Consider the following 19,082-nt stretch of genomic DNA (forward strand, 5'->3'; position numbering starts at 1 on the left):
TTAATCGGGATTCCCTTCACGTGATTAACAAACTCTATATGCTCTCTTTCCAGTGAACTAAGGGAAGCTCGGGAAGGAAAAGGCAAAGGCGGCTGATGAACGTACCGAGCCAACTACAAAATTTTTCTGTTCATGACGCGCCCACGTCGTGAAGTCTGAAATTCAGCAGCATCTTGATTTTTGAGCTTGGGCTTCTTCAACTTTGGATCGGGCTGCTGTTGTTTATCTTCTAAGGCTTCTAAGAACTCATAGATGACCTCTTCTTCGGTATCTATGGCCATTACATGAGATTGGGCCTTCGTTTCAGGATTTTTTGGGGACAACTTCTCATGAACCAGAGTGGCTAGTTGACCAAGTTGTACTTCAAGGTTATTGATGGAGGCTTGCTGATTCTTTATTAAAGTTTGATGTTCATTAATAGAAGAATCAGTAGCATCGTGTCTCTTTTCCGAAGCTTCCATAAACTACATCAACATGGTCTCTAGATTGGGTTTCTTCTCAGCTGGTGGCTGCTCCTTTTGATAAAAGCCTCAACCTGTCTGCCTATACTTCTCTTGTTTTTGCTTCTTATACTCTTCATATGGCAGCCACTCCTTCTTTGGTTTCCTCCAGTCTTCATCAAACTTATCCCAACTCGAGTAGCACACTTGAGCTTTTCTGTTCCCAAACTCATCTAAATTGCAGTCCTTGGTCAAGTGTGGACCACTACACCTCTCGCAACCCACTCTTATGGCATGAATTGAGTGGTCCATTTGTGTCAACCTCCGGTCCATATTATTTAGCATAGCCATCATGGCTGCTATTTCTTCAGTTTGGGCTCCTCCACCGCCTTTGATTCCATCTTGCCTAGGGTTGTGGTATTCGCGAGAGTGCATCGCGAATTCTTTAATCAGCTCCTTGACCTCCCTTGGATTTTTCTTTGTCAAAGGTCCTTGAGAGTCAAGGAGTTGTCTCGTCATAACGTTGACCCCATCATAGAAGATTGACATCTCTTGTTACACATTTAGATCATGCTGAGGGCAATTTCTGAGTAAGCCCTTGTACCGCTCCCATGCTTCGTATAATGACTCCCCCGGCTGTTGCTCAAAGTCGGCTATTACCTTCTTGAGTTTAGCTATCTTGGATGGCGGGCAAAACTGGTCCAGGAATTGCTCACGCATTTGAGCCCAAGTGGTGATTGTACCCGGTGGAAGTGATTTTAACCACTCTTTAGCAGCTCCCTTGAAAGTAATGGGAAGCATCCTAAGCAAGACGGTGTTTCTGCTGACATTTGGGACATTGAAGTAATCCACAATGTCATTGACTTCATCTAGATGCTTAAAAGCATCCTCATGATCTTTCCCATAAAATGGGATATCCTTCAGTGCAGTCAAGATGTGCCCCTTCAGCTCGAATGTGGCAGTGGCAGGTATTGCGGGTTGGACTAAACCGGGACCCACATCTTATCGGATCCGTTTCTTGTAAGCTCCCATAGACATCTCTTCAATGTCTACCATCTCGTTCCTTGGCTCGTTCTCGGGCTCGCCCGATGTCCTTCAAATTCAGGCTCGGTATCGTATTCGGATTCGGTTTGGACGGGTATTTGATCCAAGTGCTCAAGCTTGCTCTTGTTCTTTGAGGATGACCTTGACTCTCCTGTCTTCTTTCCCGACTTTCTTGAAAATGCTAACTTTGATTCTTGCAGTGGCGTCTTCTTATCAGTCTTCTTGTGACGTGCAGCTTCGGGATCTTCAATTGGTGGCACTAAAGGTGTGGTAGATCCCCTGGTCATGAACTCCTGTAACTCGATAAAATAAAAACGTGAAACTCAACTAAAATAAGAAAATACTTAAAAACTAAAAACTACAGCTCTCACGTCGTGAGTTTATACAGCTCACGTCATGAATTCTGTGACAAAAACAAAAATCAAAAATTTTGCTAAAATAATATGCTACTAAGCTAACAAACAAAAATAAATAACTAATTAACTTTTTGCAGATTTTATCCCACAAAAAGGGTCGATTAATAATGCAATTAAATAAACTAATAAACGCGCCGCTCCCCGGCAACGGCACCAAAAACTTGATGTGCACGAAAGTACCCACTAATTTTAATATTTATAACCTAACAAACTTAAACTAACTATGCACTTATAAGCAGTGTACCTAGTTAGATTATAGTATAGCTTGGGTAAGTTGGGTGTCGATCATAGGGAACGGTGTTACTAATTAATCTACTTGCTATCAAATTAACCTAATTATTAACAAGTTTAGAAAGGGTTTTATCTGATTTTACAAGATCAGACGAACTTAATTCAAATTCAATTAATAAGTAAAAACACTCTTGTCTAGTTCGAATCCACTTTGTCCTTATGGCTAGCTAATAATTATGGATTATCAATTTGGTTTTAATTGTATTAGTAATTTAAGTCTAACTTTACCAATAATTAACTAATTCATGTCAAACTATGTATGGTCACACACAATTAAACACATAACCAATTAAGAATATGCATATGCTATGTAAGATTTATTATGTAAACGCAATTATAGTCACAATCCACGTTCTCTAGCACAGCTAAGTTTATTTTCTCTAATTACTAACTAAGATTGGTCAATCCTAGCTCTAACAATTTAATGTTCACTAAATCATTAGGTAAACAAGTTCATGCAGTTAATGGTCACTAAGCTACACAGAACATGAAATTAAGCAACTAGAGAAACAAACACAATCATGCTAGGTAACTATAAATCAAACACAAGCAATTTACCAACTAAATAAATCCATAAAAATTAAGCTATTCATAAGTTGGAAGCTTCATCTAGCTAAACAAGAGTAGCTAGATTTAGCTGTTCACAATAGCAACTAACACACTAACACCAATCAAAGTATAATGAAGCATGTTCCTAAGTAACAAATAAGTAAACTAAATTATGGACCTTCACTCTTTTGGTGTTGAAAACCTCTTTCCAGAACCTTTCTTCTGCTAAAAATCGCCTTCTGGAATCCCTTTCTCTAGCCAAAAGTCCCTCTAATTCCTAATGGTTTAGGATATATATATAGTTGCCGATTTTAATAATTCACGTCGTGAATAATAAGATATTCACGTCGTGAGTTCCAGATAACCGTGCCCGGCAAGGATTCCTTTACCCGCGTACATATCTTCTAGAACTTATTCTCACGTCGTGAATCTCCCACTTCTCACGACGTGAAGACGCTTTTTCCTGATTTTCTTGTCCTTTAATCTTTTAACTCCCAAAGTTTCTTCCTTTAACGTTTTTAGTCATTTTTCTTCAAAATGTCTTCTTTTTGGCTGCAAATAACATTTAAGCCGATAAGTACCATTATTCTAAACAAATTACCAACTTATTAATAAAAATGTACTTAAATATTGCCTAAGAATAGGTATAAATATGGCAATATCATAATACCCGATGTGCCTCTTTTAGAAAAATCATGAACGATGGAGTAATAGCATCTAATTAGTCATAAAGACTCAGTCTCCAGGCTAACTCCACAACAAACGTTGGTGATCTTTCCCACTAATTCTAAAAGTCAAGGCCCTTTTATCATTCATGTCCCTTTAAAAATTGAACTCAATTGGGGAAAAGAATTCCACACATAATTTATTGAACATCGGTTCATGAATCTTGAAAAAATGACTCCATTAATTTGCAAATAAAGTGAAAGTCTTTTCCCATGTAAACCCTTGTCAAATAAGGTTCAATTTGAGAAGCAAGTCCCATCTCTTCCATCGAATTCCAATCTAAAATGGGAGGTGCAACAATTTCTCTTTCGTGCAGAAGATCAAAGCTAGCCTTGTAACGTGCATGTCTCCACGGTTTAATGTTCAAGGGTCATTGATACCACTCATGAATAGGTGGTTCGATTGGAAATGTGCGCTTCACATGGAATTCCTAGTAATTAGTACGTTTCCTAGATCCCATATACTGCAAAACCAATATAGAAACAACCATCCTAAGCATAATAGTGTTTAGAAAAAATAAGTTGAGTCTGTCTAGTTTCCATGGAATGGGAACTGCTAGTTCATGTCGTGGCTGAAGAACAAATAAAAAACAGATGAGTTCCTTCAGCCAAGATCCACTCCTAAATGAAAGGATTCTTCTCCCAATCAACTTTTATCATCAATTAACATCAAATACAAACCTAAATGACCACTAAATCTTGGATTCTCAAACCTACAAAGTGTTTCCTAAAAGCTCATGTGAACTAATATGCAATTATCATGAAATATAAGATCCATATTCAATAAAATGGGAAGTAGACTAAGCATACATACCTCAGGTATTGATTAGACATGAAAAATCAGGAGGTAATAAAAAAAATTATTGGTTCTTGATGGAGATGATGAACACGTTGTGGGCAAGCACAAAAGGGTAAAAGTAAAGAAATGAATTTTGACCTTTTATGGTAAAAAAGATTTTACCAGTGTCAAATCCATGACGTGGCAATTATGTCGCCATGTCGTCGAGTCAATCCCAGACGCGAGAAAATGAGTTTAAAATGGATTTCACTGTAAGGGAGCAACATATCAACGTCATGTCTAATGAGAATTCAAAACCTTACTTTTAAATTTTAAAAACCAAAGTCATTGGACCACCATGTTAACAATGTAAAATGAGAAATGAGAAAGCAACTATCCTAAACAAATGTTAAGCAAAAAGGAAAAGAAACTAAATACAAAGAAAAGAAAATGAAAACAAAACTTGGGTTGCCTCCTGGAAGTGCATCTTTTGTAGGATTCATAAGTCGAACTCCTTCACACTATATGTTGCTTTGGGTGGGAGTTTGATCTCCTTGAATCCCTTCATTTGTAGCCTCTTCCTTTTGAGTGCATCTACTATTTTTTTTCTAAGCATTTTTCGAATTCTCTTTATTTTTCTGGAAAAATTGCTTTCATACGTGCTCTCGAATCCATCATTTGCTCTTGTCATCTTATCTTTCATGTTGACTATCTTTAAATCCTTCTCCACATCCTCTTCCTTGATAGCTAACTGCACTTTTTCAACAATATCTCCATTCTCTATATCTGTCTCCTGAACATGATCTTGAGGGTGTGAAACGGAAAAAACTTCAAATATCATTGGAATCGAAGCTCTTGGTTTTTTATCTTTCACTTCTTCCCTCGGTTTTTCTTCTTTCTTTTTCACGTTATTCCAAGTTACTAGCTCTTCTTCCATCAAATTTTCCAATTTTAGAAGCTAGTTATTTTCTTCCTTTTCTTGACACACCTCTTCCAAAAAGAAAACATCATCATTAGACTCTTTATTAATTACCTCTTTCTTCACACCAAAAGTCGTCTCCTCATATCTAACCCGTAGTGTAAGTTTTGAATTGTGGATGTCTACCAAAGCATGAACAATACTTAGGAAAGGTCTTCCTAATATTATGGGAAAATCTTCCTATTCTTTCATATCCAACACCATAAAGTCCACTAGAAATACAAACTTTTCCACTTTGACCAATAAATCTTTTATAATTCCATGACGGTATGTGATCAAACGATCCGCCATGTGTATAGCCATGTTAGTAGTCTTCAATTTTGGAGAATTATTCTTCTTGTAAAAAGAATAAGGCATTAGATTTATACTTGCTCCCGAATCGGCTAATGCATTTGTTCTTATTGAATTACCGAACTCACAAGGCAATGTCAAACGCCATCTTCCTTGGAATTCCTTTTCTCACAACATATGAACATTATTCATTTTGCACCACGTTTGAGACTGTGGCATCCCTATTCTCACGACTTTTTTAAAACTTTTAGTTTATGCTTATTTAAAACATGTTATTGTGGAATTGGTCCCAAAATATCCTTGACATGATATAATATTAAAATCAAGGAATCTCAGAAGATTTTATATAACTGATACAAGAAACATAATCATAAACAGAGACTTACAAAGTCTCAATATAATAACGATCTACATCTCCTTGAATCTCTTAGCACATAATTACATTATCTATCAGTATCTTCGTATTGCCACCTATGATACAAGAAAACTGAGTGGGTCGGGTTAGGAAACTTGGTGAGTACTGTTGGATTAGTGTCTTAGCCCGCAACTATATTTGGTATGTACTTGACCCGGTTGTGCATGGTCCTTTTGGGTTGCCTTCACCAAAGCAACTTGACAAGGTAATTTGATGAAAGAGATAGGATATTATAATTTATTAATATATTATAAGAATAATATATTAAAGGAGAAATCATATTTATTTAATTAGTATTAGTCATAAATTGATTATGAATTAATTTGGTGACTAAAAGAGATTAATTAAATAAAGGGGCATAAACTGTCAAGTGTATGATAGTTGAGTTTTGGGCTGGGAAACCTAATGGACTAAGGGGGAACGAAATTATGATGAAGGATCATCATATTTTCATCCAAGGCCCTATTCCAGAAGGTTCCTTGGGCTGCTTGGTGACTAAGCTGTTCATTAGGGTTTAGACTGAAACCCTAACAGCCTACGGTATAAATAAGACCCCTAGCCTTCAATTTTTGGCCGACTTGCTTCCCAAGAGAAACCCTAGGCCGAAATTGAGCATCCTCCATCCTCTCTCATAGTTGCCTTCTTGCTTGTGGTGTCTGTAAGCCATTAGAGGAGTTATAATTGTGACTCTAAGCTCCAAGAAAGAAGAATTCAAGCATCCATTGAAGAGGTAACCATCTAGATCTGATTCTATATGTTAAATTATGAAATATGTATGCTAGTTTAGGGTTTGTAAGTCTTGGATTCATTGCATGTACAATAGAGAAACCTAGATCCAAGCATTAGGGTTTATATGAGCACATATGATTGTTCTTATGCATAAAACTCATCAACGGTATCAGAGACATGATTGGTTTCTGTTGTATAGATGCTTTGTATGATTAACATGCTGAAAATTGTTTTTCTGGCTTCTGTTCGACATGACTCAGCGAGTCACTTCATGAACTCGGCGAGTCAGCCCAACTCGGCGAGTCCATGAGTGACTCGGCGAGTCGGATCGTCAGACAAAGGCATTCTCGGGATTTCTTGCTGTTTTTGCTGAGGGATAGTTGCCTAATCTGTTTTTACTGATAAAATACGAATTTTAATGTCATTGTAACACTATCCTTGCCAAAACAAAGATAATTACCAATTCATTAAATAATAAATTCCTTATGTGATTAAAATTGATTATTTGAATTAATTGGGTAACTTATCTTGCAAGAATATGGATTAGGTCAAATATAGATAATCATTGAATTAATTGTGTGATTTATATTATTTGTTATTTGATCCCTTATGTTTTGAAAAGTTCAAAACTTGCCCTCAAGTTTTGACATTTAAATTTTGATTAAGAGTTTACTTTTGAAAATTTTAAATTTCAACCCTTAGATTTTTACAAGTTTAAAAAATCAACCTTATACTTTATTATTACAAGATTAATATATATATATATATATATATATATATATATATATATATATATATATATATATATATATGCATAAGAATAAGTTAGTGTTATCGCTAGTAGACCTCATTCACGAAGCCATTCTATAAGGTGGGTATAAGGTTGCTACCTATAAAATGACGCTTAATGGTAGTACACTCACACCCACCGCTTGCTTAACTGGTGGAGGGTCGTTAGCCGAATGGATATGATAGGACACTTAATTCCTCATTGCAAGTATAATGAATTTACAAAGTAACTATAATGTTTTACAAATTCCCAATGTTAGTTACTTTAGGGTAAAATGTGAAAATGATGCTATTCCATGGAATTACACTTTGCACCCTTGTCAAACGTTAGTGGAGCGTGCGTGGTTAACCGGCACACTAATTTGGGATTGACATTGGTGGCGAATGGTGGCTCGATGTGTATCATAGATCAATGGAGCGTTCGTGGCTTACCGACACATTGATTGGGTGATAGAGACATTGAGTGCACCATGTTGGTTTGCATGGTCATTCACAACTTGTTTGCGATCCTCGGTATCCCAGTCGCAAATTTGAAGTGCATATCGAGATTTAAACATGTCATTGAAAAGTTCAATGAATCTCAAAGATCTAGGAGTTTTCAAATACATTTAAAACTTAATCTTCTTTTTTTGTTTTTCATGGTGAAAATTAGTGAATCGTCATTCACTTACCTTCAAATTATTTACTTTTAGATTACAACATCCCTTTTCTAAGTTGTAAATAATGTTGTTGGATCCTAGCCCTAATTTCTCATTTGGGTGTTTAATTGGGGATTCATTTCTAATCAAACTTTGTTCCTTTCTATTTCAGATGTCTAACGCAAACGCAAACAACAACGCTTTTGGGTCATTCTCGCTAATGAACCTATGCCAAAATGTGACATTTGATGGGTCGAACTTCAACGAGTGGATGAGATACATTCGTATGATCACTCGTTACGAGGACAAAGAATATGTCCTCGATGAGAACTTCTGAGCTTATTGAATTAGGACCAGAGGGTCCACCCGAGTTGTGGGACCGGAGGGTCCCACTGAGACACATTGACCAGAGGGTCTTATTTGGGTTTAGCCATGAGAGGCTTATGTGATGTGTGTGGTATTTTGGGGAACTCACTAAGCTTCGTGCTTATCGTGTTATGTGATATGTGTTTCAGATACTTCTTAGGATCACAGGTAGGTGTCGGCTTGATTGTACTTTGTACACACGAGATGGAATTATGTTTGTGAGGATCCTAGATTTTATTCAAACAAATATGAACATATGTTTTTTTTTTATATTTCTACATTTTGGCGAATTTGTGATATGTGTTGTCGAGATTAATGTGATTTTAAAATTAAAAATTTGTTTGAAAATTTACGGTGTTACAGAAGATTTGTTTAGGTCGAAGGGATCATGTGCAATATCTAATGGCCATAGGGTGCCCAAAAGGAGGGGGCAGGAGATGGTTGTTTGTGAGATGGAGAACGTGAGACAAGAGCTGAGAGCCCAATAGTAGAGGGAGAGTCCGATGGAGCAGAAGTAGTCGTTAATGAAGTAGAGTACGATGTAGCAAAAATGGCCAACGATGGAGTCGGAAATGTAGATAAGGGAGAGATGCAATCATCAGAATCAAATGAAGCATAGTCAGACGGGGGAGGAGAAGGATGAAAATCAAAATAAGGGACGTGAGATTCATCAAAGACTACATGATGGCATACGATAAATTTTTAAGTAATGAGATCAAGACAATGATATCCACAATGTTCAATACACAGACCAAGGTAAACACACGCATAAGAGTGATGAGCGAGTTTATGAGGAGTTTTTGAACATGTATTGGGGTAACAAAAACTCCAAGATGAGAGTAGGTAGGGGAGAAGCCAAAAAGAATTTTAAAATGAGTTTTGAAGTTTAAGGTAGAAATAAGAAGATGATTGAACGTATGAGTGGAAGATAGAAGGGCTTCAACCAAAAAACATGGGGGAAAGGGATGCTTGAAACAACGATGTATGAACCATATTATTGATGGTTCGAATGGTGCGTTCAGTTTTGCCATTTTGTTGTGAGGTATGTGGGCATGAAAAACGATTATACCATGGTTTTTAAAGAAATCCAAAAGTGGTTGATTATTAAATTCATGCCCATTGTCACATTGACAAATTTGTATGTCGGTTCTGAATTGATTTACCATATAAGATCGTAGTTTTTAAAAAACATAGAAAACATCATATTTTGGACATAATGGAAAAATCTAAAGAAAATGTGAGAAATCATCCAAGAAAATAACAAAATATTTAAAGCCACTAATATTTGAGATTGGAGAAGTTCAACGATCAAATTGTACAAGTTCAAACACAAGAGACATGGTAGTATGTGACAATGTAAAAGGTAAACGACAATGTTTTCCTAACTGACAAGCATGCCATAATTTAGAGTCTTTTGTTGGACATGAAATAAAATTACACGAGTGAAGAACCTGAAAAATAGATGAGCCAGGGTGACCAAGGCATCTATGCCATATGTCATATGAAATAGCAACATTAGTAGAATAAGAGATGGACATGAATGATGACAAAAGAACTGGATACAACTCATGGTGATCATTGTTGCATCATTCCAAAGAGATGCATGTTTTAAGATCCTTCACAGTAAAACCAAAAGGATCAAACTTAATAGAAACAGATAACAGTGAAGCAGCGAACAAAAATAAGATTTTAAACAATCTTATTTGAAACAAGAACATTATTTAAAGAAATCTGAGTATTTGAGAAGGGAAGAACAATTTGTCCAATAAATTACATGGGAAGGACAACACCATTACCAACCATAATGAATTTGGAAGTACATGGAGTTAGGGAGTGCATTATACCTTGATTAAAAGTTATGTGTGAGCTTGCCTCGGAGTCCATATAGTAATTGTTGTCGGATGGTTGTTGAACGAACACAGCTTGAAACACTGAGGCAAGATCTATGAGTTGAGGTTGTCCGTATTGAGAGACATGACCACCAAAGGATGTTTGATATGGTTGTTGAGATGCCAAAAAATGTTTTTGTTGTAGTGTTCTATAGGCTTGTGAGAGTTGACCCGAGAATGGTGGAGTATGTTGTCCAAAAAAATTTTGTTGAGGGGCTATTATGAGAAACCGAGAGGTGGGTTTTGCTATAGCTATGGAGGATTGTAAGTGGGTGCACCGAGGGAAGGTACAACAACAACGAAGGCATCAGAAGGCTAATGTTGGGCTACAACAGTTGGTTGTCGCAAATGGGCAACACCGGGAGCTACAAGAGGGGCTCTGAGAATGTTGGTGGGCTGGAAAAACTGAGCTCCGATATGCGTTTGATTGCCAAAAGGAATTTGATTTTGACTGTGCACTCCTTGTGTACCTGAAAAAGAATTGGAACTAGTAGAAACATTAGCATCCTCCCCCCCCCCCCCCCCATCTGTAAGTAGAACGCTCATTATTTTTACCCCTATTAAACTTATTTTTTGATTTGCCACTGGTGGGAGTAGAAGAGTACAATGCAACAGAAAATGTATAAGTAGGATCACCAGTGAGATCAATCGAATCTTCACGAGATTCATGAAGTAGGAGCATGTTCTTGGCCACAAGAAAATAAGGAAAAGGCTTAGTGTTTGTGATTACATCCACGATGCTATGATAAGATGGTAGAAGTTGGCGGAGGATTTGCATCACAAGCTCAATTTCATCAATATTGGAATCACAATCTGCAAGTGCTTCATCCAATTTCTTCAATGTGTGACAAATTTATATGATGGATAAAGACCCCTTCTTAGTGTTACGAAATTGCTCTTGAAGCTGGAGTATTCGGGACATTTTTTTATTGAGGAAGAATTCAACGAGTTTGTCCTAAAGGTCTTTGGCTATGCAATTATCACTAGATATAATATGCAAAAGATTAGCATCGCATGTAGTATAGAACCATGATTTGATTCGGGAATCAATGGCCTCCTAATTTTCATCTTTACCATCGTTAGGGAGTGATTTGCTAGTTACCTTATCTCCTTTGCACATGTCTAAGAAGATGTGTTTCCATAGTTTGTATTTAGATCCATCAACCGATAATTTAAAACTAAATTGGTTGTAGACATTGGTTAGTGCAAAGACAAGTTGAGTAGCCGTGAGAGAAGTGGTGGGGCTTGAAGATGGCACGGTGGACATGGCAGCCGAATAAATTAAAAACTAACACTAACAAAGATAAGAAGTAATGAACATAAAGCTTAACAGAAGGTACGTAGAGAGAAATTAAATTTACCAACTAGTTTAATTCGATGATTGAGAGGGTAACACAGAGGTATGCAATTGCGCGTGAGTCTTCAAACAGTAGATGAAGGTGATCTATACAACACCGAGAGGCTTTTGTAATGAAGAAACAAAGCAGCAGGAGACAACGATTGAGCAGCTGTCAACGATGATGATGGAAAACGCCAGAGGCAACAACGAAAAAAAATCGTCTAGAGGCTTAGGTTGTATAATCACTTTGCATGCTCGATACCATGTTGAATAATGTGAAAACTCGTAATTAGGGTTACGTTTATTGAAATAATATATATATATATATATATATATATATATATATATATATATATATATATATATATATATATATATATATATATATATATATATATATATATATATATATATATATATATATATATATATATATATATATAAAGGGTCCCTATACTGTACAAACGATTAAAATATATATAGCTAACTTATTTAACACACAGAGATAATCAAAGTCCAAAGACTAGGAAAACAAGTTAGTCATGGCCCTCTATATCCCCTTCAAGGTTATGGATTTACTAGTTTATTGAACAATCAAATTTACACGTAAAGATTGAGCTTCAAAAACGGATTACAAAAAGCTTATGTCGTTAGATATTTTCATTGAGACCAAAAACTGAATTTGTTTTAAGGAATCATTGGATCAAACTTTATTCTGGATAAAGGAATTTGTTATTATTTTAAATACTAATTGGTAATATTAGGTATGGACTTTTTTACGTTTAACAAATTTAATTTATAAAAGAAATTTTGTACACTTTTATTGTTATTATAGATTCTCTTAATATGTGGCTAACTTTTACATTTACACAGAGCACTTGTTCATCTCAAGTTTCAATTGCGTCCATTTTGAAGAAGGTTTTCATTCAGGATTATTGATAAATTTGGTCATTAAAGTATTGTGTTTGTCACCATTTAGTCATAATAAAAGTTTAAATCGTGTTGAATTAAACCATAATGTTTTCAAACTGTATGGAGTGGCCACTACAACCGGCTATAACAAGTTGAAAATATTTATTTCTAAGTATTGTTTGACAAGAGTTATCGAAGACATAGATTCTTCCTATCTTGTCCACAAGACATCCATAACAACAACTTTATCTTTCCAGATTTAAAACTACAAAACCCAAATCACGTACTGCTTATAATGCACAACGTACAAGCTGGCAAAGGATTTACCATAACCATGCATCGTCTCTTCTCAGCCTATAAAAACCGTACAACCACTCATCAACTTTTCTCTGCGTACTTCCACCCAAAAACACAGATGTTGAAATTTGTTTTTCTTCATGTTTTCTTCTTCTTCATCTTCAATTTTGAATGTTCAAATGGGTTTTCAGATTATGATGCTTTAATGAAGCTCAAAGCTTCAATGGTGGCATCAAACAGCTCTAGAATATTGGACGACTGGAAAGTCGAAAACTCACACTGTTCGTTTTCCGGAGTTTCATGTGATGAAAACTTTCGTGTCACGTCGTTGACGATATCTTACGTTCCTATGTTCGGAACTATTCCGCCGGAGATCGGAATTCTGAACAAACTGGTCAATCTGACGCTTGTATCAGATAACCTCACCGGTCCACTACCGGTGGAAATGTCTAATTTGACGTCGATTAGATTCATTAACATCTCTAGTAATGTTTTCACTGGGGAGCTTCCGGGAGAGATTGTGGCGGGAATGGCGGAGCTGGAGGCTTTCGATGTTTACAACAATAATTTCAGCGGGAGGTTGCCGGTGGAGTTTGTGAAGTTGAAGAATCTTAAAATTTTGTATCTCGGAGGTAATTTCTTCAACGGAGAGATTCCGGAAGATTACTCGGAGTTTCAGAGTTTACAGATTTTAGGATTGCAACAAAATGAACTCTCTGGGAGGATTCCGGCGAGCTTATCACGTATATCGACTCTTGATCAGCTTCTCATCGGGTATGCCAACAGTTATGAAGGAGGAATTCCGCCGCAGTTCGGTTCATTCAAATCACTAAAACTACTAGACCTCGGAGGTTGTAATCTCAACGGAGAAATTCCGGCAAGCCTTGGAAACTTGAAGATGTTACATACTCTATTTCTTCAGTTCAACAATCTCACCGGAGAAATACCTCCGGAGCTTTCCGGAATGGTCAGTTTGATGTCGTTTGATCTGTCGAATAACAATCTAACCGGTGGCATACCGGAGACGTTCTCGGAACTGAAAAATCTAACGTTGATTAGTCTGTTCGGCAACCGTCTCGCCGGTCCTCTTCCTCCGTTCATCGGTGATCTCCCGAATCTTGAAGTTCTTCACATCTGGGAGAATAATTTCACGTTTGAACTCCCGCAGAATCTCGGCGGTAACGGCCGGTTACTTATGCTCGACGTCACCGGAAACCACCTTACCGGACCAATTCCGAAAGATTTGTGCAAAGGAGGTAAAATTCTCGTAGTTAATTATTGCAAAAACTTTTACGTAGGAATATGAAGAATAATAGTAATTTAGATATTAGAATAATAATGGAATCACGGAATTTAATGACTGTTGGCGTTGATCTCAGGCAAGTTACGACTTTTGATTTTAATGGAGAATTACTTCTTTGGGCCCTTACCGGAAGAACTTGGCAGTTGCAAGTCTTTAACGAAGATTCGAATCATGAAGAATTTCATCAACGGAACTATTCCCGCCGGCATCTTCAACTTGCCGGAGCTTACCAAGCTCGAGCTTGATGACAACTATCTTACCGGTGAACTTCCTGATAGAATGTACAGTCAGTCTCTTCAAAGTGTTTCAATGTCTAACAATTGGATCACCGGTAAGATACCTCCGGCGTTTGGCGATTTACCGAATCTAACAACTCTATCTCTCCAATCAAATAAGTTCGTCGGTGTAATACCAGAAGAGATATTGAAGCTGAAGAAACTGTATGAAATTAACGTCAGCGACAATAATCTCAGTGGTGAGATTCCAGCTTCCATTGCTACAAGTGTTCAACTTACTTCCATCGATTTCAGCCGAAATAACTTCATTGGTGAATTCCCTAGAGGAATTTTAAGTTTGTTCAATCTGAACATACTTAATGTATCTCGAAATCAACTCAAAGGTGAGATTCCGACGAAATTAGGTCACATGAAGAGCTTGACAGTGTTGGACCTCTCCTACAATCAATTCTCCGGCAGAGTCCCAATCGATGGACAACTAAAGGATTTCAGCAACACTATCTTCTCCGGGAATCCTAACCTCTGTTTACCACAAATCGCTCATTGTCCGATCATCTCCACGTCTCAAAACAACAACCGTTCAATCACCACATCAAAGCTTATGATAGTCATCATCGCTGTAATCACAGCCATATCATTATTCATACTAACATTCATCAAAATTAAAAACAAACACTTCGAGAGATCCAAAGTCTGGAAGCTAACCACATTCCAACGCTTGGATCTAAAAGTTGAAGACGTTCTCGAATGTTTGAAAGATGAAAACATAATCGGTAAAGGTGGAGCTGGAATTGTATACCGAGGATCAATGGCGAATGGCGTTGACGTAGCAATCAAACGGTTAATGGGTCGGAACCATGGATTCGACGCCGAGATCCAAACGTTAGGAAAAATCAGACACAGGAACATCGTCAGATTACTCGGATACGTCTCCAATCGTGAAAACAAATTGCTGATTTACGAATACATGTCTCATGGAAGTTTAGGTGAGATTTTACACGGATCGAAAGGCGCACATTTGCAGTGGGAAACAAGGTATAAGATTGCTATAGAATCAGCGAAGGGACTGTGTTACCTTCACCATGATTGCTCTCCGATGATCTTACATCGAGACGTGAAGTCAAACAATATACTTTTGGATTCCGATTATGAAGCTCATGTTGCTGATTTCGGGCTCGCTAAGTTCTTGAGGGATAATCATTCTGGTGCTTCCGAGTGCATGTCCTCCATTGCAGGATCTTATGGGTACATTGCACCAGGTACAAGTTTCTCTCATTTGTCAATTTGTATTTGTAATTTTGTATATGTATTAAAAATTTTGTATTTTTTTTTGTACAACAGAGTATGCATACACATTAAAGGTGGACGAAAAGAGTGATGTATACAGTTTTGGAGTTGTACTTCTTGAACTGATAGCAGGAAAGAAGCCGGTTGGGGAATTTGGTGATGGGGTAGACATAGTGAGGTGGGTCCGAGAGACCATAGCGGAGCATTCTGAGCCATCAGATGAGACGTCAGTACTAGCGGTGTTGGATTCGAGGCTCAAAGTCTACCCATTGGCAACCGTCGTCAACCTCTTCAAAATCGCCATGAGTTGTGTTGAGGATGAAAGCACTGCTCGACCTACCATGAGGGAGGTTGTTCACATGCTCACAAACCCTCCGAAATCGCAACCACAAACCCAACCATGCTTGCTTACTCCTTGAAGAAATTGTTATCTAACTTGTTTGTTGATGTTTTGATGGAAGTTTGGAATAAGTTCGACACTTTGTGACTTGAAAATACACAAAATCATGTATGCATATCTTTTTTTTTTTAATCACATATGATCATTAATGATGATTGTTTATTAAATATGTTATCAGTGTTACTTAGTTAATATTTAGTATGAAACATTAGTTATTGATACTTAATTGTCCCTTATACCTGATGTAGCATAATCTTTATATACTTAATCCGTCAAGCCCATTATTTAATACGTAACTAAATCAGTCAAATTTATATCACAACCAAGGAAATAAGGCTATACAGACAAGTAGTCAAATTTTTGTATTTCTTACGAGAGAATTACTTAGAAATGTTAGATGTGCATTTTAAACGAAATTAAAGGTCTAATGTATACATACAAACATATAACCCAGAATGACTATCAAGTTTAACTAACGCAACCGTTATCGGCGAGCTCACTTTCAAAATGCTATCCACTTCCAAAATGTCATCCGATTCATAAGCCGTTGCTGTCCAAAAAAAGTCAATATTAATGGCACGAAGTATTAAAAAAGGTTAAAATAGCATCTTATATGTATAAAGGACATACCATACAAAAAAAAAAAATTAAATGATGAACTGTACATGTAACAAAATGCAAAATTGGAATAATGTAGAGTTCATGAAATGAATTGTAAACATAAAAAGTTCGTAATTAAAGATGAGTTTACAAAGTAATTTTTCACTCCATTTCAATAAATATTAAATAGAATGAACATTCACTTGTTCAATTTCAAAACAGTAACCAATCCAAGTGTAACACTTTGAATCACTCCTACATTCCAACCCTTACATTTTTAGTATGCACAATTCATAAGCCAAAGTCTACTTTAGTTACCATAATTCAAACACCAAATCCCACATATATCTTTGTTGTTGTCATTTCATAAACCAAAACAACTTTCTTAAATCTAAGAGATGAAAAGGGAATGACAAAAGATATGAAATCACACCTTTTAAGCAATCCAACTTTGGTTGTTGTTGGATGCTTGAAAGTGCAGATTTGAAGTTATCAAGTGTCATGAAACTAGATTTGGAATCCATCAAACTTACAACTGAAAACCTAAATTTAAAAAAACTAGAGAAGCGGATTTTACTCTCTTTCTGATCTTTGAGCAAGTTTCCTCTACAGAAAATGCTCCTCATTAGCATGATTATCGAGTAAGTGTCTAAAATTAACCACAAAATTAATCCAAACTAGGAAAAGGACACAAAATCATTTTAAAACGACTTGTAAAAGATGGTTACCTGACCAAATTTGAGCAAGCTCTGGTTGTAAAGACTATAAATGACATTTCCAAAGTTAATAGTTCTTGGGGGTATTGGAGAAAAAGGTTGCTTGAAACACAATTACATATTTATGTTTCTTTGATTATAACTGCATGTAAATGTAATTCTTTGAGAAGCTATAGTGGATAATACAGAGTTTCGTATTATTAAAAATGTATACAAAAAGAAGAATAATAAAAACCTGAGCAAAAGCACCAACAATTTTGATTTATCCCTATTGTTTTTTGAGGATCACCTCTAAGAGTTGGAAGATCATAATCCGTGCATATACTCCTTCATCAGATCCTAAAACAGTGGCGTTTGAAAAAAATTCAATTTATGAAGTTAAACCATACATATACTTTCATCATCAAAGAACAACCAAAAAGAAAAAATTTCTCCAAATCATTAATGTATGAAAGCTTGATTTTTTTTTTTAAATATTGCAAAAAGAGGATTTAAACTCACAATCTTTCAGAGTTGCTTCTAATACCATCAAAAAGGCAATGGATCATAGCATATCTGATATGAAAAATTATGTATCATACAATAGGGTAAAATGAAATAAAGGTGAATATACAAAATACTGTAATAAAATAGCTACCAAACCTTTTTGTGAGAGCAGTGGATGTGCAGGGTTCATGTCTCCGGCTGGTTACTCACATGCACTGACAATACCATTAGTAACTTTTGAGAATAATAAATACAACACAACAGAAACAAAAATTAAACAGCAAAAAGCTGAAGAAGATAGCGATGAAGAACAAAGAAGCGATCTGACAATACCCAATATCGGAGAAGATTAAAGCTTTCTTTAATGTTGAACAACACAAATACAGAGTAATGGAGAAAAAAATTCCCAAAAGCGTGACAAAGGAAACAGAAACAGCGACAACCTCAGATTTCTGAGCAAACCAACATACAAAGAATCCAATAGGACGCTAATACCCAAAGTAAAATACAGCACAAATAAAATTAATAAGCAAGAAAACGGATTGAAAGGAGGACGGAAGCAAGGATTAAAAAAAAAAACTGGTCGTCAAGTGGAAAACATGGATAGGCGGTGGAGGAAGGAAGGTCATTGGAGGAGAATGACGGCAAATCATCAGGAACATAACACGTATCAAGCGAAGGCAACAGTTTTGTAAAGATGACCCCCGAAAAAGTCGGCGTTAACAAAAAGAACTAAAGAAGCACGTAGAGGGAAGAAGAGGCAAAACCCAAACATATGGCCACAAGTCTGTTAAACCGGGTGATCACATTACCAACATATCACGTTAAAGTACCGGGGCCGGAGGAGTCAAATCCCAAAAAGTTGGTGGTGAAACTCTGAATCCAAAAACTTTTCTGTTGAAACGTCCCTGCGCTTTATATATATATATATATATATATATATATATATATATATATATATATATATATATATATATATATATATATATATATATATATATATATATATATATATATATATATATATATATATATATATATATATATATATATATATATATATATATATATATATATATATATATATAGGTGGATTCAATTGAGAAAATAAAAAAGATTGAAATGGAGGAATCATTCTCAGCCACTCATTTTATTCAAGCATAAAAA

The 19,082-nt window shown here is 36.2% G+C and overlaps 1 protein-coding gene, 1 long non-coding RNA gene and 1 other non-coding gene across 3 annotated transcripts; 2 read left to right on the forward strand and 1 right to left on the reverse strand.

The window, feature by feature from the left end:
* The first annotated feature begins 1,005 nt into the window (after positions 1 to 1,005).
* Positions 1,006 to 1,112, forward strand: LOC111890339 (small nucleolar RNA R71). The gene has a single exon (XR_002849818.2). It is a non-coding gene; the product is annotated as a small nucleolar RNA R71 (small nucleolar RNA).
* An 11,847-nt stretch (positions 1,113 to 12,959) lies between these two features.
* Positions 12,960 to 16,290, forward strand: LOC111914283 (receptor protein kinase CLAVATA1). The gene is made up of 3 exons (XM_023910057.3): positions 12,960 to 14,143; positions 14,267 to 15,685; positions 15,768 to 16,290. Exons 1-3 carry the CDS (start codon positions 13,006 to 13,008, stop codon positions 16,130 to 16,132), a joined length of 2,922 nt encoding a protein of 973 aa, XP_023765825.2. The 5' UTR covers positions 12,960 to 13,005; the 3' UTR covers positions 16,133 to 16,290.
* Positions 16,291 to 16,462: 172 nt separating this feature from the next.
* LOC111914232 (uncharacterized) lies at positions 16,463 to 18,511 on the reverse strand. Its single transcript, XR_002857731.3, has 6 exons — positions 18,249 to 18,511; positions 18,072 to 18,130; positions 17,931 to 17,984; positions 17,665 to 17,768; positions 17,442 to 17,571; positions 16,463 to 16,663 (listed from the first exon to the last, which is right to left on the reverse strand). It is a non-coding gene; the product is annotated as an uncharacterized LOC111914232 (long non-coding RNA).
* Positions 18,512 to 19,082: the final 571 nt, after the last annotated feature.

Source organism: Lactuca sativa, chromosome 8, assembly GCF_002870075.4.
Source record: "Lactuca sativa cultivar Salinas chromosome 8, Lsat_Salinas_v11, whole genome shotgun sequence".
Taxonomy (NCBI): domain Eukaryota; kingdom Viridiplantae; phylum Streptophyta; class Magnoliopsida; order Asterales; family Asteraceae; genus Lactuca; species Lactuca sativa.